Source organism: Triturus cristatus, chromosome 5_2 (assembly GCF_964204655.1).
Source record: "Triturus cristatus chromosome 5_2, aTriCri1.1, whole genome shotgun sequence".
NCBI lineage: Eukaryota > Metazoa > Chordata > Amphibia > Caudata > Salamandridae > Triturus > Triturus cristatus.
Window position 1 is genome coordinate 454,503,446 of NC_140588.1, and position 25,193 is coordinate 454,528,638.

At 44.1% G+C, this 25,193-nt stretch overlaps 2 protein-coding genes across 3 annotated transcripts in view; one reads left to right on the plus strand and one right to left on the minus strand.

Moving 5' to 3' along the window:
* The window catches only part of PSMA2 (proteasome 20S subunit alpha 2), a 155,307-nt gene extending 137,155 nt beyond the window's left edge, over positions 1 to 18,152 (minus strand). Inside the window, exons 1-2 of the mRNA XM_085607426.1 lie at positions 17,894 to 18,152; positions 17,059 to 17,145 (exon numbers count right to left, since the gene is read on the minus strand). Of these exons, the coding sequence (XP_085463552.1) occupies positions 17,059 to 17,102 (44 nt within the window). The 5' untranslated portion in view covers positions 17,103 to 17,145; positions 17,894 to 18,152. The remainder of the gene's footprint in view (positions 1 to 17,058; positions 17,146 to 17,893) is intronic.
* On the plus strand, positions 18,144 to 24,235 carry C5_2H7orf25 (chromosome 5_2 C7orf25 homolog). 2 transcript variants are annotated; one of them, XM_085607424.1, is made up of 2 exons: positions 18,144 to 18,436; positions 22,789 to 24,235. In XM_085607424.1, the coding sequence occupies exon 2, from the start codon at positions 22,805 to 22,807 to the stop codon at positions 24,074 to 24,076; it is 1,272 nt and encodes a 423-aa protein (XP_085463550.1). In that variant the 5' UTR covers positions 18,144 to 18,436; positions 22,789 to 22,804; the 3' UTR covers positions 24,077 to 24,235. The 2 variants fall into 2 exon arrangements, with proteins under 2 accessions (XP_085463550.1, XP_085463551.1); XM_085607425.1 differs by having other exon boundaries at positions 18,258 to 18,428.
* The last annotated feature ends 958 nt before the right edge of the window (positions 24,236 to 25,193 follow it).

A 25,193-nucleotide genomic window follows, 5' to 3' on the forward strand; every position in this document is an offset into this window, starting at 1 on the left:
GCTTCTCATCCAATGTCTGCCACTTTAACTCCAGCAATATTTGGAGTATACATGTTATTCCTTCAGCCATATTCCCCAGAAGGAAGCAACTACTGTGACTTGGACTACTCACTCAGCAGTCAGCACAATATGCGAAAATCAAAGTCTCCTAGAAGAATGGGGGCTCATGATAACATTACCTCCAAAGCCTCGCGATCTCTCGCTCTCATTCGACAAGATGCTGAGCGAGTCCCCTGTAAGCCCTCCTTTGACCATGACAAAATCAAAAGCCCCTGCAGGCAACACATATCAAGAACCTCATCCATGCTCAAAAAAGCAATAGGCCCCCTGTACTTTAGTGCCGCCAGCAAAAGGAAAGCACTCTGCTCACAAACAAACAGGAAGACTTTGTAAGTTTGCTGGGGGGTTGAGGTAGGCTGGCTCCCACTCTGGCTAGTCCCTCTTCATCAAACTGACATTCATTTAAAAAGCACTCTACCTCGCTCCAAAAATCAGAGGAAGAGCCTAAGCACATAAGTCTACTTTCCTGGAACGTGGCTGGCCTTCAGAACATCCTAACAGACCCGGATGCAAAGTCTTTTTTAACAGCACACAACATTATTTGCATCCAGGAATCATGGTGAGAGGCAGAAACCCCCATTAGAAGGCTACAATGAATTCTTAAACCCTGCCTTGAGACAATTCGCCATGGGCCACGCAATGGGTAGCCCATCTATTTTCTTATCATGCTGGGACTTCATGGCCTCAGCCCATCCCACCGGTCATTGCAACCTTTTATGTGTGGAACTCAAGAACTAGAATCAGAACGCTTCAACAAATAGATTCAATCTTGATAAATGTGCATATTCACCCAGCAGCCACTGGGAAAAAGCAACAAGTCAAGCAACTAGGGCTCCTGATCATGGATATCAGAGCCATCAGCCCCATAGACCATCTCATTTTGACCGGAGACTTTAATCTACATTTGCTTCAAACCCCGTTTCGAAATCCCTGCAGCGAAATAGCAGACTCTAGGTGGCTAATCCCAGCACAGGTTATAATCTCACAAAGAGCAGATGTCACAGGACAGAATCTGACAGCGGCTTTAGAGGGAATGTCACTGTGGGCTCTGAAAGGACGATATTCCGGTGATCAGCCAACCCGATGCACACACTTCTTAATAAAAAGATCTGTGGTGCAAGACTAAACTTTCTGTTCGATTCCACTGATCAAGGCGGTCAACTCCTTCTCCATTATTCTACGCGGTAAAAGCAGGCACATGCTTCAGAGCATGACCATAGACCCTTGGAATAAGGCACGTAACATCCCAAGGGCTGCTGGCTCTAGCGGCACACACCAAAACTGGAAGCAAATTAAATGGTCCTCAGATGTCGCAGCAAAATACTCAACATGGAAATCTATTGTAGCTAACCAGAGTCTTCCACTGTGGCAAGCAGCCTATGACTGGGAATCCTTTGTGCAGCAGATTCTCTCTGCCCTTATCAGCGCTCTACCACAGAGCCCTGGATCTAGTCTCTTAGGACCCCCTTTGCCATGCCCTTAAGATCTTAAAATCGTGACTAGCTCTTTGAATAAAAAGATCAGATCGATGAAATCTGGACCTAACATTTCTCTGGACGAAATCAATACTCTCTGCAGTCATTACAAAAAACAAATATGGCAACAGAAACACACACGAGGAAGCACTTCTGTTAGAACTCTTTATGGCCTGCTGAATTAAAAATTCCAAGGAGTTTTACATTATCATTAACCACTTAAACAGAGAAATTGGATCGGTCAAACTAAATGGAAACAATGTCATGGTTGAAAGTTGGACCATGTACATCAGCACCCTTTACAAAACTAAACTGGACAGTCTCAGCCTGCCACGCTGTATCTCAAGTTTAATCAGGCACAGATAAGATCTGAGAACTCTGAAGCACAAAGCTACGAATAATTACTGAATTTCGCGGCCAAAAGATTAGCCACTCTGATCACTAAAGGCAGAGCCGATGGTGTCCCTGGACCCAACTGCATCCTTTTCTCGGTATATGCACAAGACGTGGAGTCCTGGTCTCGACTGATGAGAAGGTGGTTCAGAACCTGCCTCTACTGACTCCATCCCCTTGTCCTGGAAAGGATCAATATTGCACCCCATCAAAAAAAAAAACAAGCATTGCCATAGCCAATAGGTCTCGCCTTTGTGACCTTCTAAGTGTTTAGCCATGCAACAGTTGCATAACTAAGTACTTATAAGGTCCCAAAAGCGAGACCTATTGGCTATGCCAAGTGGCCGCGAAAGTGATCCAGATCGCGATCAAACAAAGCGGCCGCAAAAGTGAAAGTAATCGCGGTAAAAGCAGCGCACGCGCCCGCGCACATGCACTATAGCTCTAGGCTGGCCTGGTAGCACTTTTTGGAGCCCTCTCAATAAGTCTCGCCAGACCAGCGCATGCGCTGGGTCAGGCGAGACCTAAAAAGGGACTGGTGGGGAGCCTGAGAGCTACCGCCTTATAGCTCTCCTGGATGTTGAAGCCAATTACTTTGCTTCCCTACTAAGAAGACTTGGAAGTATGGACTAACTCGAAAAAACTGATCCCCTTCAACCAAAATGGGCTCTACGCCCATGTTGGGCACCACTGATAATTTAGAGGCAATCAGGATGCTGGTGGCAAAGCAAGAAAAGGAAACAAGCATTGGCATAGCCAATAGGACTCGCCTTTGGGACCTTATAAGTGTTAAGCCATGCAACAGTTGATGTTGTTGCACTGAGGATAGTGAGCTGCATAACTAAATACTTATAAGGTCCCAAAAGCGAGACCTATTGCCAACAAAAAAACAAAAAAAACAAAAAAAAGAATTCGGGCCTGCTGCCCGTGGGCATGCGGTGGGACCAGCTGGGGTCAATTTAGGTTTGGTTTTTAAAAAGAAACAAAAATAATTTGCGGCTAAAAATCCTACACAATTTCAATTTTTGTACCGCTAAATTCCCGTTTTTTGCTGCAAATTTACAAATTTATGTTGCAATATCCTGAGGATCTGTATAGAAAGTAACAGAGGCCCCCAGGCCCCCGCAACATAGAAATGTGCAAAACTGTTCCATTATGGGGTAAATAGCTAGAACAGTTTAACACTCTGTTTTCAGCAAAAGACCGGTCCTGTCTCAGAAGAATATACTAAAGTTACCTACCAGCTATATGGACTTACTCCCAGCCCTGAATGTCCACGTGTAGGTATACGATATCTAGCTGGTATCCTGACTTTATTGGCCCCGGCATTACATTCATCTAAGCATGTGCGGAGAGGGCTAAGCCAGTCTCCGCCTATGTGAGTCCCGGACCTGTCCAGTGATATGGAGGGGCACATCAAGAATACCCACGTTTCCGTCAGCATACTTCCGTCCCAATTGTGGGTATAGGCCGTAAAGCAGTGGTTAACAGCATACCTTGATCAAGGAAAATAAACCGTGAGACCAGACCTTTTTATCTGGGTCACTGGGATTGATGTCATAAGACGTCTACACTGATAAGAGTGTCAGAAAGTGAGCAGAGCAGAAGGTTGAAGAGACAACAGCCACACCATCATGTTTCAATCTATCCTAGCTGACAGTATAAAACATTTTCTACCGTCCAGGGTCATTGACCAGACACTACCGGACTGTGCAAAAAGTGCTTTAAAAGCCCCCATTTATTGGGGGAAGTAAAGCCACGTCAGGGACAACTCGTCAAACTCACACTTAGTCTTGTAAATAAAGTACTGCAGCATTCTAGTTTTACACGTGTACTGACCTCTGGGATGGGTAATAAAAGCGGCACTTTTTTTAATCGCACTTTCATTAATTACAGAGTCATAGGGTGCAACCCTCACCAGTTACGTCAAGCACTCCCAGCATTCACAAGAAAAGGTACAGAACAATGTGGGTCACAGAACACAAGCTTTTCAAATGGGATGGAAAACCACGTTGAGATGATAGAATTTGATTATGCAGAAGTGGTCTGCCCTAATGAACTCGATACATATGAAGTGTTGACTGCTGTAGAAATGTGTACTGCCTGCTGGTCATATATTCAAATCTCAGGGAACGTACCAGAGTTGGTATTAACGTGAACTATCTCGACCATACCGGTTTGTGGAGATTAATGCACAGGTGGTTGGCCAGTCATTAGTCAATGACTGTGCTCTGACAATCGCCTCAGTAACATGGACTGCCTTTTCAAGGCTGTACGTACCAGCCATTACCTGTGAACTGTGGTGCTCAGCGCTGTACCCGCTCTGTGTGAGAGAAGATTGTACTGCTGCTGTCCAGGTGGTTCCTGGTTTGTGACAATTACTGAAGCTTGGGAAAACTTTTCACTATACAAAACACCGAATGACTGGATCTATCTACCTTTGTTTATAAGAGTTGAGATTAAGTGGACACCTGCAAAACTTGATAAAGGTGGTGCACATATACACACAGCTGCCGAATTTACGGTCAGCCTGCACTGAACAAACAAAGCTTTGGGTCCGTCCCTATAAACCGATCTCTGTGCTGTTCATTGAAGAAATAATGCTCTTTCTTATGTGCAGTTAAATGAAGGTGAAGGGTGCATGCACCAAACGAACGAAGACTGTACTGTGGGTCAATTATAAATGTGGCCACAATAAAACAAGGTGCATCAGAACATAAAAGCCACTATCAGTGTAACGAGTCGCATAAAAGCAAGCAGGGCAATGTACAAATTAAAGTTTACAAGAAATATAAAAGAAAATAATCACAAAATGTGCACCCTAGTAGCAACAAGCATTTGCAATGCAATAGGTCTCGCATTAGTAAAAGTTTGAGCTTTTGGCGTTGCAAATAATAATGCAATACCAATAGCTCTAATTTTTAGTAATGCGAGGCCTATTGCCAACAGACAGCTACACAAAAATAACGATGAACACAAAAATCACTCTCAATAGAAAGCAACAAGCTCCAGACTCCAATGCCAAACAATTGCTTAACCTCAGGGTGACGGGGTGCCAGGTCGAACATTCGCAAAATGTTTCAGTTACTCTCTCCATCTCGACGGCAGGATACAGTATTGTTGCATAATAACAAAATAATTAATCATAAATAATTTGTAAAACGTGAAAACTTGTGCCGTGGTTGCGTTGAAAGGTGGGCCAGGCGTTCCTCCAGTGATTGCGGCCTTCAAATGCACAGGATGTCTTTTTAATTCAACTGCTGATTAATGTAATTAAATTCAATTAAAGAAACGAAACAAAAAGCTGAATGCTGGCAGTACTGACCCAGCCTGAATCGCCCGGGGACGTGTGTAGGTTTCCAATAAATTTTTGTTCCATTTACTGCTGCGCTGTGAAAGGCGTTAACGAAGGGGTTGTGTGGTGCCCGAGGCGGATTCTTAGATCTTAATCATAAAAGCCTTACGCACGCACACCCAGATTGACTTAGATAGAGTGGCACAGACATCCATGCCCATGCACTTTTAAAGAAATACACAAACCCGCACACTCAGCTAGAAGGGAATTCACACACAAAGGCGGCCAAAAAGATTACATTATGGACTTGGCCCATTTAGAGGTGCTGGCAATGGTAAAATCGACCGAAAATTATGTTTTTACTAAATGTAAATGCAGGAACGTAGCTTCAGATGGGCTGTTTGGGCGGGACACCCCCTTATGATTTCTCAGTCCGGTCATGCTGCGAATTGCCATGCCAGGGTGCAAGGCGGGCGATCAATGGGCAGGTACCGCCGCCATGGCACCTCATTTACGAAGAGTCAAGAGAACAGTTAATGCAATTTACAACCAGCTCTGATAATATGAAAAGACAAGCGTGACCAAGGCGGACCGCACTGAAAGCAGACCACGCTGAAAATAAAGATACACAATACCATCACAAAACACATGCCAGCAGGGGGAGGAGACGCTGTCAGGCCGGGGGCACCCACCTTCCTGCGCAGCCGCAGCTGGCCGGTAAGGATCGCCAGCAGGGTGGGGTCAGGCTCCTTCACACTCACATGCCAGCACGGGGTGTCAGGCCGATCACGTGCACATGCCAGCAGGGGGTGTCAGGCTTGTCCACACTCACTCACACATGCCAGCAAGGGGGGAGTCAGGCTCGTTCCAACTCACTCACACATGCCAGCAGGGGGGTGCCAGGCTCGTTCACACTCACTCACACATGCCAGCAGGGGTGTGCCAGGCTCGTTCACACACTCACTCACACATGCCAGCAGGGGTGTGCCAGGCTCGTTCACACTCACTCACACATGCCAGCAGGAGTGTGCCAGGCTCGTTCACACTCACACATGCCAGCAGGGGGTGTCCGGCCGATCACTCTCACATGCCAGGAGGGGGTGGGGAGGGTGTCTGCCGGGGGCACCCACCTTCCTGCGCAGCCTCAGCTGGCCGGTAAGGATCGCCAGCAGGAGCATCTTGAGCAGCAGTGTGTTCTCCATCCTCGTGGCCGTGCGAGGGCTGCTCTCTGCCGAGGGTCACCGAGCAGTGCGTGGCTGCGCTGGGAAGAGGCACTAGGTAGTCAAAGGGGGGAGGAAGGTGACTCAAAGGGCAGGGAGTAAGACAAAAGGGGGTCGAAGAGGAGGCAGGGAGAGGAGGGGAGGGGAGAGAGCTCCGAGGGAGGAAGAGAGGGGGCATCAACGGGCGGGAGAACCTGAGCGTGGGCTGAAACGCCAGAGGGAGGGAAAGCGAAAGCACGCCATGCGCGCGTTGAGGGATACGCATGCACTGGCTGAGGGCGGCTGGTGCGTGTGTTTTTGTTGGCGCAGGGGGCGTAGAACTCGGCGAAGCAGGAGTTCAGCAGGTGAGAGCAGGCCGAGTCGGAGTACAAGATGACCACCGGGTCTTCCCGGGAGTACATGCCGGCCCAGCGACTGCGAAATATTCGTTGTTGCTTTGAATTGCGCTTGCATTAGTGGTTTGCCTACCAGGCACTAGGACCGGGGGCTCATGCCGATATGTTTAGCTGCCCGGGGACTGCCCCAGGGTAGCCAGCGATGGGGGTGGCTGGCCCGCTTTGGATTACACTCGGGCAAGACTGCCCGCGAGTTCTCTCCTCGCTTCCCCCTTCAGCCAGACCGGGTTTCCTGACAGCCGGGATCACAGATCCTTTATCCTGTCCCTAGGGGGGGGTGATAGCGCGACGGCCTAGGGGTGCAAGGCACACTACACGCGTTGTGTAGAGCAACACAACATAATGGCTAGAGCGTGGGACTTTGAAGCTGGGGAATCCAGTTCGAGTCTCGGCACCGACCCTCAAACATCCGGTGATTCTGGGCAAATCGCCTAGCTCCCAGCGCTAAAAAGGAATGGGCCTGCTTGTTTACGCTTGAATGAAGAAGGCAGTATAGGGCGCCCTGAGCACCAACCCTCCCGTTCGCTATTAGCGGATGTAGCGCGGCATGTAGTATGACGGAGCGCGCATAAGGCCTGTTATATGTACACATTGAAATGGCGCAAGGGGCGCGAGCACTGGAGTTCGAGGGCTAGGTAATTACCGCAGCATGTGGGTACCAAGGTACAGGTCCATCGTACCTCTCTGGTGTGGTTCTTGTATTTTTACCGCTGCGCCATAGCCATAGTTCAGGAATTGAGAGGGGCCCGAGTCTTTATGAGCGCGTTCACAAAGAAACTACTGCCTCGAGCCTAATTAACACGGCACCAAGCACCAGCTGTACACGTTACATGCAAGCGCCAAAAGCCCTGCGGATGCCCAAATGCTGTGTTTTTAACGAGTGAATGTTCACGAAAGTGAAACTGCATGCTGACTTGCGAGGGAAGGGGGACAGGAGATGTACACGCCGCGTGGCTGTAAGCGCGTACACCAACTCAAATCCGCCAAGAGCCTGCGCGTGCCCATCTCCTGTCCCACTTCCGAGGCAAGTCAGCAACAATAGATCTCGCTGGCGACAGCGCTTCGCGCTGCGTTTGCCAGGCGAGACCTAAAAAGGGATAAAGCTTCGCTATGGAAACATCCGAACACGCCCACACTGGTGGCGTAGCGCAGAGAAGTGGATTGGTGCGCACAACAGGAAGAACCTATAATACATGGCAAGGAGCTGTCCAGAGAAAGATTCCAAAGTGTGCTCAATGTTATGAAACCCACATCAAACACGTAAAATGTCTGATGGCATTGGCATTTACAGTTGGGATTCATTAATTGGCTAATATTGTACAAAACCCCCAAAAATTGGATTAAAAATGTGTGCTTAAAATAAAGGAATAGCCGACATTTGTCCTAACATACGTCAAAGACCAGGGAAAGGCGTTGATTGGTTCATAGGGAAAGAGGTTGTTAAACGCTGTAATTTTTTGCAGGACTCTATGGATTCCTAGCCACTCTTCTCTAGGGCAAGGGTGGTAACAGACTGCATGTATGAAGCATCAGTGCCAACAGATGAAGTGATGCTGGGATGGCGCGAGTTGTTGCCTAGCAGCCCATCTGCAATGGCCCACAAGATGGTAAGAGAATGCAGAGGAATGGGACCCCGAGGCCAGCATTGCCCAACACTGCACTAGCCCTTAGCACCTAGAAGCTGGTAAATACTGTAATAAAGTACTGCTGGAAACTAAGCACCAAGTACACGAGTGCTACAGCAGCTTTTGCACCAGCAATCCCAATATAGTGTCTACCACACTTCTGAATAGGAGACAAGCGCCAATAGATAGGTGTAAAATATATGCTTACAGGCAAACTATAGGAGACCGAAGTCCTTCGCTAGTTTGACAAGGTAAGAAAACAAATTTGGAACAATAATACAATTTATGACATACAATGCTCAAGTAAGACCAACACAGGTGACATAGGGTTCAAAGGCAAACGAATCCCAAACCTCTCAACTTATGTAACTCATGCTGATATTTAGAGAGTGAAAAGACTGTTTCCTCATGTTAAGGAGCACTGCTTAAGTTGCCCCAGTTGAACACCACAAAAAACAGCAACGATGAAGCTAAAGTATCAGGAGGGAATAAGACAGAATAGAACGGATTGGAATACTTTTATATAAAAAAATAATGTATAGGAATCCTAGGTTCAAATTTACACAGTTAAACCATTTACACCAGACCTACCTATCCCCCCAAGCACACATGCAAAATATACCCGGGAGGCGACCTGTCCAAGAGGCAGGGAAACCAAGCCAGTCTTCTACCACATGGTGTGGGAATTCCATCAGAGCAGGAAATACTGGAACACAGTGGAAACGGATCGGTGTCTAGCATGTGGCCCAGAATCCCGCCTGTTGGAATTATTGCCTAGAGATCGAGGAAATATAAATCCATAAATACGTCTTCCGACTTGGCATATATTCTGGCTATAAGAATAGCCATGACATGGGAGGAAGTAACAGCACCTCCCATACTTCTCTGGTTTAGAAACGTGGAGATGGTGGAAGGCCGAGAATACCACTTACTAGGATGCAAAGACGTAGAAAGGGAAAGGTGGAAATCAACACTTGGGGCACGATTTGGTTGACCTTTACCGAAAAGACAGAATGGGTCCCCGTGGAGAGCATCTGTTCCACACGCAGCAAAATGGTATAACACGTCATAGGTCTCTTGATAACGAGGTGGGCCGAGAAAACTACTGGGAGAGCAAACTACTAACAAATATAAAGAGTTTGAAGCTGGATATTGATATCAACTTCAACTAACTTGAGAATTGTTAGATTCTTGTCGCTAATGTTATCTATGTCAGATGCTTGTGATATATATACCAATTTCTTTATCGATTGATGCATTTATACTACGACATTTTTATTTTTGAGCAAACCGATAGTGATTTAAAACAAATAAGCAACAAGCATTGGCTGCGCGGCAGTAAAATTAACGCTGCGCGGCCGTGAAAGCAAAAGTGATCACAATCACTCTGAAAGCGAAAGTGATCGCGATGACGTGCTTAAGCACGTGAGGGATTCACACGCAGCAGCACTTGTGCGCGTGACAGCAAGCTGGTGGCCGCTTTGGTAGCACTTCGAAAAGCCGCTACTAAATGTCTTGCCAGCTGGCTCAGGCAAGACCTAAAAAAAAGCTCCTCTACTGCTGCTTTGTAGATTACAGCAAGGCCTTCGATCATGTTAACCGTCAACTACATTGGTCATTCCTAACCCATTCAATTGCTCCATTTCGGAACTTGGTTCAGGGTAAAATTGGGCAGCAATTGCTTAGTTTCCAACAACATAAAAATAAAACAAGGTCTTAGCCCCAGCCCTGTCTAAATCTGCTCATGTGTGATCTGGCACCTGAACTGGTCTTGATAATCAATGATGAACCAAAATTAGTGAATTGCCCCATCACTTCCTTGCTCCACTTCGAAGGTGTCATCCACTTAAGCCAAACAGTGAAAGGTCTGAAAAGGTTGATTGACTCTTTACAGCAGCACCAATGGAATGACAAACTATGAAAAGATAAATGCTGTCATTTTCGGCTGGAAAAAGAAAAAAAACGTCACATGGGACCTAAGCAACCACTGCATGACTGTAGCATCAAATTACAAATATCTGGGACGCTGGCTGGGCGATAAGGGAGGACACTTAACACATTTAAACGCTCTAAAACCCAAATTCACATCACTAAAATTCGCCTTTCATACCATCTTCAAACGAACAAAGCACCCCACTTCGGAGCCCCTGCTGAAGATAGTAAAAGCCAAACTCATTACCACACTAGGTTAGGGCCTGGAGGCTTTCTTTGGGAAATTGAGCACTTTTTTTTAAACACTGCCCAGAGTTCTGTTGTTTAAGCTCCCTCGCCACACCTCTACAGCACAGATCAGACTGAAATTCATGCTATGTAATCAATCTTTGTGCTAAGGCAACAAATGAAGGACGGAATGCTGATTGAAATAAACATTTACCTCCAGTCAAGAGATCTGGGTTAAATAAATCGTTCTTTTGCTCACTGCGCTACCCCAAATTGGACCCAGCCATATGCAAATCAGTCTTGACCCTGTTCCTCATGGGAACAGTCCGGCCCGAAAAAGCAAAAGAATGATGTATTTAACCCAGATCTCTTGACTGGACGTGAATGTATGATTTATTCAGCATTCCGTTCATCATTTGTTTGCGTAGCACTTTCGCCCTAAGTGGGATGGATATGCTGAGATGTGGGTCCCTTGCTCACTGTGCCACTGGATTCAAGCTAGCATGGCTGATGAGGAGCAATACCCCAAAACCGTTCCCAGGATGCTTGTTTCTGGTACAGGGTGGACCTGGCTTGGCAGTTCGGACTGGACAGTTCCAATGAGGAACAGGGTCAAGACTAATTTGCAAATGGCTGGGCCAAACTGGGGTGGCGTAGTGAGAAAAACAATGGATTTAACCCAGATCTCATAACTGGGGGTTAATGTATGATTTATTCAGTGTTCCATCCATCATTTGTTTACGCAGCATGTAATCAATCTTTAGCATAGAAAACCAGCCTCCTTACTCCGCCTCCTGCACTCAGCATGCGCGACAAATGTAGGAACTCTGAAGAATCTAATCCTGCTGGAAATAATATCAAAAAACAAATCAGCACCTCAAAACCCCTGGAAGCTTGCACTTCATGATGCCCTGGAGCTCAAAAACACAGCACATACTGGAACCAAAATCTTCCTCACCAGCGTTTTAAACTTGCTGTAAACAAATCACTCCATAAACAATACTTTGAACAGGACCATCAGACTCTTACGAGCAGAAAGCACTCAGAGTTTGTACTAAGAAGTAGAAAAAAATCTTTATTGTATGATTACCTAAAATCATTTACAAGAACAACGTAGATTATGTCATAAAACAAACATCCGTTAATAAAGAAATATATACAATTGTTAAAATAGTTGTGGCCCGTATAAAATTAAAAAGTGCGCCAGCACAATGATAGGGGTGCAGCGAATAGCTCAAGGTTATTTTGTGTAGCAAATGCAAAAAGGCATCACCAGTCAAAGCTAAAAGGCATAGGTATGTGAATGTGTGATGTTGTGTCATGCAAACATGCACATAGCTTTTATATATGTGAGCATGCATCGACAGATTGCAAGGATTAATCCAGGGTTACTTTGAGGCCCTCTGTATTTTACATCCAGACCATTCATGTATCACAGAGTGACTCGTGCCCAAGAGACAAAAGGGTAAGCCCGGTGCATCCAAATGCCGGAGAGAGTATGCATAGGACATATGCTGCCAAGATGTAACCAACTGAAATATTGTAAAAGACATATGATACGACTTAGAAACAGTACTCCTACCAAGTCAAAGAAAAATAAAGTGTTAAAAAAAAAAAGCAGACCTTGTACTAGGGAGTTACGATAAAAGAGAAGTACAAAAATACATCACAAAAACATTCTCCTTGTATTATAAAACCAAGTTCTGCTCTATTCGAATGGGCAATTTCTCTTCGTTAGACCTTCTCCCATGGTCAATTCGCACTTCCATCAGTAAGTGCCGCTTTTGCAGACAGAACCAAGAGACTTCATCCCATCTGCCCTAATCAAAGACCGCAAAAGATTCCTCCGTCATCAACTGGTTAAACAACGGATTCGAACAATACAGGCAGCTGTGAACTTTTTCCTGAATGATACACACCCTCGAGCGATAACATTTTTGGACAAAGTGGATAAAATGTTAAGAAATTTAGATCTACTTTCAACCATTTCAGGATTGTAGGGCGATGTGCCTGGAACATGTTGTAGAACTCAAACCATGACCTTGAGCGTGCAATAGTCGTGCTTTTGTTAGTGTACGATATTGAAGGTAGGCTGCTAAGTGAGTTCAGCCAGCTGGCTAGGGTTACAAACTGCACTTGCACATCACTTCCCGTTGATTCTGTGCCGAATCACACCTATCCTACCACTTTGACATTTCCCCCTTGCCTGGTGGTCGATTCGTGCCAGTTTTATTCTGCACTGCTACTATAACAGTCACACAAACTTCCTTTAACTCCAACATTTTAAGCCTAACCCCTGGTTTTTAAACACTCCGGCTTTATTCTTGCGTTAATTGAAAGAATTTTGTATCCGTAACTGGCTGCAGACCCCGGCCAGCCCCTGCCATGCTGCCCAAATCTACAGCGATCACACCACTGCCTGGTCAAGAGACTCGTTACTGGACTTGAATACCAACACTGCCTTGGTAAGGCTAAAGTCAGCCTTACGACTGAGGAAACAAAATACTGCTGCAAAGTGTATAATTTTAAACTGATGAAAGTGGCAGGGTTATCAAGACAGTATACGGCCCCACAGGTCCCAGCACCAACTATCAGCTGGCAGTTAGAGTCTGCTTAATCAATTGTAGATCTCTCCTGAAGCATGCGGAGGACATCTGGCTCTCCATAGACACGAACAGCTGGGACTTAATGTTGCTAACGGAAACCTGGCTAAAGGAGAGCTCTAACCCTAACCTAATGTTGCCCCCCCCCCCCCGCTTACAGATAGTGTGTGCCAACAGAGGGGAGAACAAGACTGAAGGTGGTATTGCAGTTGTCCTCAGAGACAAGTGGAAGATTAACTCAGAGAGAGTGGGTCCTATTGGGAACATTGAAGCTCTCTCTTTTTTGCATTTGTCTCTCATCAGTTACCTCCTTGGCTGGATTATTATTATATAGACCCCACAGTCAGCCCTGCCATTCACCTGGCAGAGAGGTTAGCGATATGATCGCTCAACTCTCTCTCCAATACGCCAACTTTAGAGTCTTAGATGATATTAACTTGCATGCAGACGACCACGGCTGCACCGAGGCAGCCCCGTTTTTGGAGAGTTTGGATGGCTTCAACCTCTGGTCTCTGCACCTACACACAGTGCGGGCCACATGCAAGATTTGATGTTCTCTAACACTGCGAACCTCAGAGTAGGTGCCCCACTATGTCTGACCAGGTCTGACCACTCACTAGTACCATTTCATTTTAGCTTAGAGGCCAGACCCTCAGAACTACGGCCAAATGTTGAAAGGATAAGGGATTGGCACTTCAGAGACACTGGGACCTGCACTTCTAAAGTCGCAGCCACGGTTGACAGGGGACCCAGATATTTACTCAGTTGGGTTAAACGAATGGGTAGCGACTGCCTTGGAGACTGTAGCGCCCGTAAATCTGGTCTCTAGGAAAAGATCCAAACATTCCGCCTCTTGGTTCTCTGAGGAACTGAGAAGGGTGACGAGTGACTGTATGAAGCTGGAACGGACTTGGAGAAGGTCCTATAATCAGGTTGAGAAGGACCTTTATTAAGAAGGCTTGAAAGAATTTCATAGGCTTAAGCGCCGCAAGCGGAGGGAATATTTTGCCAACTACATTGAGAGCGCAGATAACTCCGGCAAGGAAAACTTTAAAATTGTGAAATCTTTCACTAACCCTACAGCCTTGGACCGTCCTTTTCTTCCTTCCCCAACACTCTGCTCAAACTTGTCGGATTTTTTTTAAAACTAAGATTCCCGATATCTATTCCACATTTCCCCTAGAAGTGGAACTCCCCCACCCCACTGCCATTCTCAGACTTTCACACATCGATGTCAGATTATGTCCCCCTGCCTCTTGATGAAACGCTAGCTGAACTACTGAGATGCAAATCAGGTCCTACAGGAGACCCCTGCCCGCTCCTTCAGCATGCTTGCGTATTGGCTAAACCCAATACTCAATCAGAACTGGAACATATCCTTGAAATCAGGCATCTTTCCTGAGGTTTGGAAGTATGCCTTCCTACTTCCGCTTCTACAAAAACCAGCAGCTGATCTGGGTTTCCTTAGTAATTTCAGACCTATTTCACGGCTACCTGTCCCTGCCAAAATATTGGAGAGGTTGGTACATAAGCAACTGGCAACCTTCATAGAAAACAACAGTCTTCTTCATGCTTCCCAATCAGGCTTTAGAGCTGGCCATAGTTCCGAAACAGATCTATTAGAAGTCTCTGAATCCATACGAGGATCCATGGATCTAGGCGCTTCGGCCATGCTGGTGCTGCTGGACCTATCAACAGCATTTGATACGGTTTAACACCTAATCTTACTCAATGGACTTAATCAGGCCGGAGTGCGTGGTATGGCACTAGCCTGGCTACGATCATTTTTGGAGAAGCACTGCCAACAGGTGTTTCTTCGCTCTTTTCTCTCATCGCAGAAACCTCTGAGGTGCGGGGTGCTGCAGTGCTCGGCACACAGCCCGCTGCTCCTTAACAACTACCTCGCCTCATTGGCCACTCTGATTGAATCCTGGGGCGTGAAAGCGGTGTCTTATGCGGACAACAGGCAATTGGTGTTCTCCTTTAAAGAACACTTAGTGGAGTCTTTTCACAGTTTTAAGGCATGCCTTAAAGACATCTCTGTGTGGATGAGTAAGAACTGCCTGAAATGAAACGCAGATAAAACGAAGTCCTGTTTTTTAGCCAAGTGACCCCTCTTCCACTCGTTCTGTGGTGGCTGTCAGAATTGAACTTACCCACACTCCCCTCAGAGTCAGACAGGAATCAGGCTGGATAAGGAGCTCTTTTTCTCCTCCCAGATACGACATATCTCGTCCACATGTTTTTTGTAGATGAGTGCAATAAGGAAATGGATACACTTTCTGCCGGAGGAACACAGGAAGACAGCGGTCCATGCATTGGTCACGTCTCACTTGGGCTATGCAAACAGCCTATACTGTATACTTATTGCGCAGACTACAAATTATCTAAAACTCTGTGGCAAGACTAATCAGGAGGGTACCTTTGCGCGACCACATCTCTCCGCATCTGAAGCAATTTCATTGGCTCCCTTTAATCAGGAGGATAGAATTCAAGTAACTGATCCTTGTATTTAGGGCCACCAGAAGTTTGGGACCTAGGTACCTCCAAAAGAGGCTGCAGCTGTACCCTCAAAAGTGAGTCTTGAGATCCAACAATCTGCGACCCCTGGAAGTCCCACGATACCGTAAAGCATGACTAGGCGGTAGATCCTTTGCGGTGCGGTCTTCTAAACTATGAAACTCCTTCCCACTCTACCTGAGCGTGCTGGTATCAGAAACAGAATTCCAGGAAGCTTTAAAAACCTGGCTCTTCAGGCAGGAATAGCTGGTCCACAAGACCCACAAAAGAGCTCTCCGCTAGCGCCGGGACACCTCCGCTAAGGTGGCTGTGCGCTCTTGAAATAATTATTCAGACTAATATCACGCTCACCCCTGCTATTAACAAATACTCCCCCATATCACCTACAGCACACACCACTTTACGAACTGGCCCGCTCTGCCAACCGGAGGAAAACAATAGCAAATCCCCACGCATTTTTGGTTTGACAAGACTGCAGACATTTGCGTAAAGACCTGCATTTACGATCTAATTTGGCTGTTTTTGCACTTGTACTGCCAGTATAGCTGGATACTTTCTCAGACATTTGTTTGCACAGTCATGCCACGTGCTATTTATTGTGCCCTTGGGTCTTATCCTAAATACAGTTTACATCAATTTATGAACTGCCTGTTTCAGCCATGAAGTCTTCTATGTCTCTTTTTGCATGCGGTCTATACAGCTGGGTATTTCGTTATATAACTGTTTGCATTTACCATATCACCCTCCACTTCTGGCGTAAATCCGTTTATGAATTGTACCACCTATGGAGTTTCTATGACTTTTTATTCATTGTATTAGTTTTTAATTACAGTTGCACTACGCTGTTCTCGCGTTGATGAATTGGATTGTTTAAATAAAGTATGATTAAACTTGAAGCCTAATTCAATACATTAATGTGCTGTGGGAGACAGGAAAACCATAAGAACACCAAAATGTGTAAACGAATAGGTAGACAGGAAACCTGGTACCCCAGTTGACAGACACAATGCCACTGCTCTTGTGTGATATCAGTCTTCACTTGCCGAACAACTGTGAGCAAAGACGTGACCCCAGTGCTCTCATCCACGGCTCCTCCGTCCCCGGTACTTAGAAAGTTTCTATTATCCTCCGAGGATTGGTGATAGCAAGAAGGTTGGAATGGGTCGTGACTCTGCAGTATCCCGGACGAGGCCGCAAACTGTTAGTACATGTCTCAGCGCAGCAGCGTTAGCTGTATAGATAAGGCGCAGGTAAGCTGCTCACTTACTCTCCCCCATGTCCACGACACCGGCTACAGCCTCACTGTAATTACCTGAAAGTGGTCAGAGAGAAGCTGTAACCGCGCTCCGCCGCCATCTTCTCATCAGTAGTGAATGTGAAACACCAGAGAACCCGGCTCCTACCGCGTGGAAATAGATAGAGGACAACAAGGAAGTATCAACTCGAGAAGAAGCAGCCTCCATATTGGAAAAGCATTTACGTTCATGCCCATTACTAAATCCTCAGCATGTCCGTTTTGATTTTTCAATAATATTTATAAGAATCTTCGAATTACTATATTATACTACTTTAGTTAATTAAAAAAACAAAACATACATTTGGGTTATAGTTTCCAACCCCACTACATGCATATATGCCCTCGAAGACAAATACATCAATCATATCAAAAAACATAAAGTGTATTTCAATTAGAATATCACTTGTCTAATTGTTTAACCACTTAAGTTTACCATTCAAAATGGCCACTTATTTTCCATCCTTAGAGGAGGATGTTGTGCTCCTGCTGATGTACTTTTGGGCTGAATTGAGCTCGCAGTCTATTAGTACTGCGCAAGCGTCAACACCAAGCAGTGTTGCAAAGCCTGACTCCTATGGCTCGATTTTCAACAAATGCTGGTGCTCAAATTAATACCAAACCTTTCTTCTACAACGCTACATAATTGAGAAATAAAAAAGGACTACACCACCCAGAAGGACACGTGAAAAAAGAGTAACAATCCCCAAAAACTGTATATCGTTCTTTGAACTTAAACTTGACCTCACAGTTGAAACGCTGGCATTTCCAGTTCAGTTAATAAAGAACACAGAAACAAATTAACCTGGTTTACTTGACTGACTCCAGAGCCTGCAACAATTTATTTTCTTACTTTATGTAGTTCTTGAAAACTGCAGCATGTAACGCTTCTCGTGGAGCTGTCGTAAGTAACTCATAAGAAAATAATTTAAATTTGTCATTCAATTTTGGATTTCCTATGGAGCTTCCCTTGATAGTGTTTATATAGATAATAATTCAAAACAGAAGCAATATTTGAAGGCACTTTCACTGGATTTGCCTTCACAGACCCCTAGGTAAACTAGGAGGTAAACAAATGTACTGTTCCTTCACTGGGAATAGTTGAAAGGGAGAACAGCTTGCCCCGGAAGAAGCCTTACCAACTTCAGGAAGGATCGCACAAAAGCAACCACGCAGAAAGATGCTGCTTCATCGACCCGGAAATGACGTCCCAAGTAGGCGGTGCCGGTAGTCGGTATCCATAAGTGCTTTAATGGAGTGGCTGAGTGGTTCGCATTCCGATTGACTGAAGCGTTGTGAATTACCAACGCGTAGAGGTAAAAGTGTCCCGTACGGAGCTCGCGGGACAGCCTGGAACAAGACAGAAGAAAACACAGTGACGTTGTCTGGTCAGTGAGTAAGTAGAACTGAGTTTTGTGCTCGTTCTTTTCGTTCCTTCTAATTGATATTTGTACTGTCACTTGTCCCTCACTTGGAGAGGCGCACAGATCTGTGAAATATCATTTTAGAAATTAGGCCCATCGTTTGCAATGTAACGTAGTTGCAGTGCTTTCAAAATTATAGTGTGTAAAGCTTTTAACTTACTTCACTTAGGGTGTGTAGCAATCTACGGTAGTTCTTGGTGTAACCCTTTCAACAATGGCCCACGGTAGGAGTTATTCTCTTTAATAAAGATGGGCAAGGTAACATAGTACAACGCCGGTGGTCTGGCTTTGTTCTAAGAGTCAAAGCACAAATTGAGTCAGAATTGGTATGTAAATGAGTAATCAGAGGACATTACAAATCACTTTTTCAAACCTTTCACGGCTGGGATGTTCATGCATCACTGCTGGTGCTTTTTTTCAAGAGTTTTTTCCCTCCAAGCATGTTCAAGTCTATATGTTACCTCAAATCCTTTATTAATATCTCATTGCAGCCCGAATAATGACCTACATGAAGATATATTTTTAAAATACATTTTCTCCCTATTTTGTTCTGTTTCTCCAATCAACAAGCCTAAATCCTGGAACAACAAACATTGTGGCAGTATAACTTCTTTGTTCGCTTTTCATTTGGTGACAGATTCGGGACTATATGGAAAATATAAGAACTATAAGCTGTTTTAAATCTGTATGATGTAAAGAATGCATTAGTGCAAGTTAGACCTTCCTTGCCCTGACTCTCTTGCTGGTAGACCGCAAAGAATACGAGGTTAGTCAGATTTTTTGCGATTTTGTTTACCTGTATAAGATAATTCCCTCCGGCATTAACATATTCCTGCCAAGACTTGATGCCAAACCTTTGTTCTTCTGGGCCATATATGTGTAGGGATATGAAAAAGGTATAGGTGTTCTATGGGCCCAAGGTGCAGGCAGTAAAGTGGGAGCACTGCATTTTGGAAGTTTAGAAAGCTACTGAAAGCATAATATCGTTTTAGTCTACCTGTCTTTTTGGTAACTAGTATCACCCCTGAACTCTACGGATACATACTTCAGCCATGTATTTTTAACTTTGAGAAACCCTAAGCTTTATTTCATTGTCTGCCAGATCTCCCTCATGCTTGTTGGCTGGCTGTGAGGCGCATTGAGCTCGCCCTATAACCGATTTTAAGCAACCTTTACCCCCCCCCCCCCCCCCCCCCCCCCAAAATGATAATTGTCTCCTTCACGTTGGAAACACATTCCCCGATGATCCTCGTAACCACCAGATTTGTTACTCTGGTCTTCTGAGGAAGTGTGTTCCAGAAACCTGTGGATTTTCTATTGATTTGGGATACTAACTGGCAATAAACTTGGTATAGTGCATTTGGGAAGTTTGTAAAGCGGCCTAAAGTGAAATGCCGCTTTAGGCAACCTGTCTTCTTGTTCTCACGTGCATTTTGAGATTTTTGTTAACTTATGTTTTTGTGCATTATTTACTTGCAGGATGTACATTTACACTCTATATTACATGTACACACCCTATGATGTGTATAAGTGTGTTTTCCCGCCCCTTATTAACTAGGCCTCAATCTGGGTCTGGGAGCCATCTTTTTCAAAATGGATGTATTCACCCTTCACTGTCTGTTATTTCCTCCACACAAAGTCGAGCAGAATTTATATTAGGTATTTACATTGTCATTATTTATGCTTTTTTCAATTAATCTGCCCTGGCCCAGTCACACGCCATATCTTTACTTCAAGGACCTTCTGTTAACAGACTGTACCCAATTTAGTCATAATGACTTGCTGTTAAGCATGTATCTAGTTTGTTCCAGCATCTCTGGAAAGCATAGAGTGAGCAGAATAAATATTAATGCATTGGGATAGTTCTTAGGTGCTAAGGCAATGTGCTGTTTAATAAGACTGCTTTGATTTGCTGCATTTTTGATAATTTCATATGCAAATTTTTTTTAAACCCTGTATTTTTGGGGTGAGCCAAAGATTTTTTTTTTTTTTCTGTGCTACTTGGATTACTGTCCGTTGCTCTCCTGATTTTGCTGCCCACTTGGGTTTTAGTTTAGAATATTTTTGATTTTGCATCTCTGTAATGTTTCATGTGCTGAAAGATTTCATGGCAATTATTCTGTACAGTATTTTTTTTTCTCCAAATAAATCCTTTAAATTATTCTGCTGATCTAAAATACAGTTGCCCCTGTTACTTAATTGAGTCTATTTTTAATGTGTAGATAGGGTCCTCTCCTCAGGGACACATTGCTTTATCACTGTCTCGGATTCAGCACATTTTGGCCACTCTGTTGAAGTAAATATTAGTCTGCAAAATTGTACGGTCCCTGGGCAGGATGGAGACCTACCATATCTTTTCAACATCTGTACTTCTTGAGGTTGCTATCACTGGGTGTCAAAATGCCCCTATTTGCTTCTCGGAACAATGTATTCAATAATAGCTTGGCCAGCATTATAGCATTTATCCCAAAAGAAAACACAGTAATTGCCTTCAGCCTTTCTCACACAGAAACATATCCATGCCAAGATTTTACCCAAATCTGCATTCCTTTAGGTCTTCTAAGTGCAGTATTATCGGACGTGTGTATATTCCATGCTTTAAGCAGGGATCTGCAAATCCGACATTATGGTATGTTTTTGATGGGCACAGGGCTTTTTTTAGGAGAGATTCCTTTGCTGAAATCTGCATCTTTGGGTCGGCAAGTTCCAATGGGAACCTACCTCACAAACATTTCTTAAAACTAGTGTGACAGGTAATTCATGGTGATGTCTACGAGAAAAGCACTTTCATTTGTACAGAATCCTCTAAATGTCAAAGTATGTGTTTAAAAAAAAAAAAATTCTAAACCCACAATTTCTTCAGTTTTCTGTTACAGAAAACTTTATGCAAATGCCAAAAGTTCTACCATCTAGTGTACCCACACTTCTCCCAATAATAACGGTACCTGATGTGTGGGTTGGGCCTGTTGCATTGGATAGCAATAGTCTAAAATTATTTAGTTTACCCATTGTTTTACCTGTTCAGGGCATCCTTTGTTAGAAAAAGTGGTGGTAACCAAGAAGGCCACTTCACCCAGAATTTCTCCATTTGTCTAGTGTTCAGAAATGTCTGGTTTACATTGGTTTGCCTACATGCTGGATGATTCAGGCCCTAAATAGCTCTGCTACCCACATCCCCAAAACAACTTGATTCAAAGCTTATTTCTTGTGGTTTCCATGGACTCGTTCAGAATCTTTTTGTGTCCCAAGCAGCTCGCTTGTGGGCTCCCATTTTAATCTAGAGAATTTTGGGAATGCACTATTGTTAGATAAGTACTATTATCTTTTGATTTTTCTCTTTATTTTTGACTTTCTATTATAAGTCTGTGTCCACATAATGCACTTTCTGTAATAATGTCTGCAGAAACATCCTGCATTTTGGGATATACAGAATATACAAATGTTCTCTAGTCATAAGCCCAGGTTCAGGTGTATATTAGAAAAATACATATCTTTCACTAATCCAGAATTTCTAGTCCTATATATTTTTGCAGTTGGTGGATTCATATCTGGTACACAGTGAGAAACCATTGTAAACTCTAGCTTGATTGTTGGCCCTTGGTATTGTGGGCTTTTGAACAAACTACAAAAAACGCTATGTTTGTCTACTACTTGAAGAGTTTGTTTAAAGTAATGATACATTCGTTTTAAGGCTCTGTCTTCTGTGCAAAAACTTACAGATACAAATCTTCTGACGATTTTCTGGGCTTTCCCCACAATTCTCTGCCTTAGCTAGGATCCAGGTGCCATTTGGATTTTTAATTAGCATTAAGGAAAGTCCATCCCGCATCCAGCTCCTCTGTGGGTCACAGACGTGGTCTGTGCTCCATCAAGGAGCCAGGCACATAATTTGTAGGAGATTATCACCGTCCACCCTGCACCTGGGACACACTAAGGAAAGCAAGTCGTATTGTATATTATTTGGAGCCTGCTATAGGCATCCGGACGGCCTCTGGAGGATACTAAATGGAAGTAATTTGAGTCTAGAGACTTTGGGGGCTTATGAAAGCTTGAAAGGCCAGTCCTACAGACTGTTGATTGCACTATAATATTCACTGTCTGTGATGTATTTGAAGATCTTAAACCATTTTACTGAATAGATTTAGTCTGTGAGATGCACTCTATTTCTTTCCACTTTGTGGACTGCTTTGCTCGTTTGGACACTTGAATTGCTAACTAAAGTAGGCCACAAATAAATTCTGAGATTTAAGTGTTTTAAAAAAAAAAAAACCTGTATTTTGATTAAATAATAATTATGCATTTGATTCATGTTTGTTATTTTTAGGAATAATGCCACAGACATGTCTGTACATTCCATGCTGTGTGACCGAATTGCGGTGGCCAAGGATCTGATGAAAAGAGCCGAAACCATCTCAAAATCTCGAATTGGTGGCGTGGAAGGTGGAGCAAAATTATGCAGCAAACTGAAGGCAGAGTTAAAATTCTTGCAGAAAGTGGAGACTGGTAAAGTGGTCATCAAGGAATCTCACCTCCAGAGCACAAATCTAACACACCTCCGAGCTATTGTTGAGTCAGCGGAGAGCCTCGAAGAAGTGGTTAATATTCTCCATGTTTTCAGTTATGAAGATCAATGTGGAGAAAAACAAACACTCGTCGTTGATGTTGTTGCAAATGGTGGCCACACCTGGGTAAAAGCCATTGGACGAAAGGCAGAAGCTCTGCATAATATTTGGCTCGGAAGAGGCCAGTATGGAGACAAAAGCATTATTAAGCAGGCTGAGGATTACTTGCGAGCTAGTCACCAGCAGCCTGTTCAGTATAGCAACCCCCATATTATATTTGCTTTTTACAATGGGGTTTCCAGCCCTATGGCAGAAAAGTTGAATGATATGGGCATATCGGTTCGAGGGGACATAGTTGCTGTTAACTCCACATTGGAGCACTCTAAAGAAGAATGTTACGTAAGCAGTAGCGAGTCAGATGAGGAGGAGAGTACAGAGCTGTTGCAGGTTAGCAGAGTAGACCGAGAGACTGTTGTGGCCAGTGTTGCATTTCCTACAGAAATAAAGGTAGATGTGTGTAATCGGGTTAATTTGGATATTACATCATTAATTGCCTATGTGTCAGCCCTCAGCCATGGAGGCTGCTCTCTTATCTTTAAGCAGAAAGTATTGACTGAGCAGGCAGCTCAGGAAAGACAAGAAAAGGTCCTACCTCAGTTGGAAGAGTTCATGAAGGGTAAGGAGCTCTTTGCTTGTGAATCCGCTGTGAAGGATTTCCAGTGCATTTTGGAAACATTAGGTGGACGAGGTGAGAGACAGCGAGCTGCAGTATTTATGGATAAAATTCATGTGGTACCAGACCAGCCATCCGAACGTGCCTTGAGACTCGTAGAAAGTTCAAAAATAAATAGTCGCTCTATAATGATTTTTGGCACTGGAGATCACTTAAAGGCCATTACAATGACTGCAAACAGTGGTTTTGTCAGGGCAGCGGCTAACCAAGGAGTCAAGTTTAGTGTATTTATTCACCAGCCAAGGGCCCTGACCGAGAGCAAGGAGCCAACAGCCACACCTTTACCAAAGATCTGCTCAAGTAGCAATGGTTTTTGATTCCTTTTACCTTGCTGACACTCAGGGTAATGGCTAAGTTCAATTTTGTGTAAAACCTTATTGCAGTCACCTTAAAATTAATATTGAAAAAATAACTGCGCGCTGTCTTGTCAAATTAAAATTGCTAAGATTTGTTTTAATTAAAGGACTTGAACATCATTTAATGTCTGTGAATCTTTTTTTTTTTTTTTTTTTTTTACACTTGAGCATTACATCAATATTTCTCTCCAGCTTTTACCACCGCTTTTCATTTAAATCGCAGGTCTGTCTTAAAAGCTACCAGCCAGTTGCATTGGGGACAGAATGAAGTGCAGGATGGCCACCAAAAGCTGCTCCCAGAGCCACAGTCTAGGCAGGGTAATACAATTCAAATTAATTTTGTGACCTCACCTATGGCCCTCAGCTGTCTTACAGTTTGACAGTTGAGGCTTTGTCTATTAGGCTAACCAACAACACCCTCTGAGAAAATTATGTCATAATTACATTAAATGAAACACCTCACCAAAAGATTTGTCCTTGAAAACATGACTCATAAATACTACCCACACCTATCACTACAAACCGTCTTCTGATTTCTAGTTCCTTTTATCTGTTAGTCCATTTATACCACAGAGCAAGCAGTACAGTCTTTTGGAATACTATCCCCTCTGACCTCTAATGGCATTTTTACTATTGAGTACTAAACAACATTGTGAACCCCACCATGGTCTAGGTGGACTTAAAATAGTCTGTTTGCCTGTTAGTATTACAACACAGATGTTAAACTGCTGGATATTACTACAGTGCAACAAAATTGCCACGAGAATTTTTTTTTACTGCCTCAAAGACTGTATATTACATTAACTGTATACAGGACACAACTCTCCTAATAGTCACAAGACTTTGTCAATGAGATTTTTTTCGTTTACGTGCGGCACAAATTGAACCCCTTGACCCTTGGTTTAAAATTTTTTTTTTTAAAAGGCATATGGAAAAAAAGGCCATGCCATAAACCGTTTATTCAGATGTTCAGTGTTTGATATGCCATTGATCACCATTGTTAAGGCCGGTGAAGGGGATCATGACCCACTTGAGGCTTTGCGTGGTCACGGTCCCGCCCCAAATTGTTGATAAATAG

Excerpts from the sequence above, each read along its gene's own strand:
- C5_2H7orf25 (XM_085607424.1), top strand. The coding sequence starts at position 22,805 with ATGTCTGTACATTCCATGCTGTGTGACCGAATTGCGGTGGCCAAGGAT.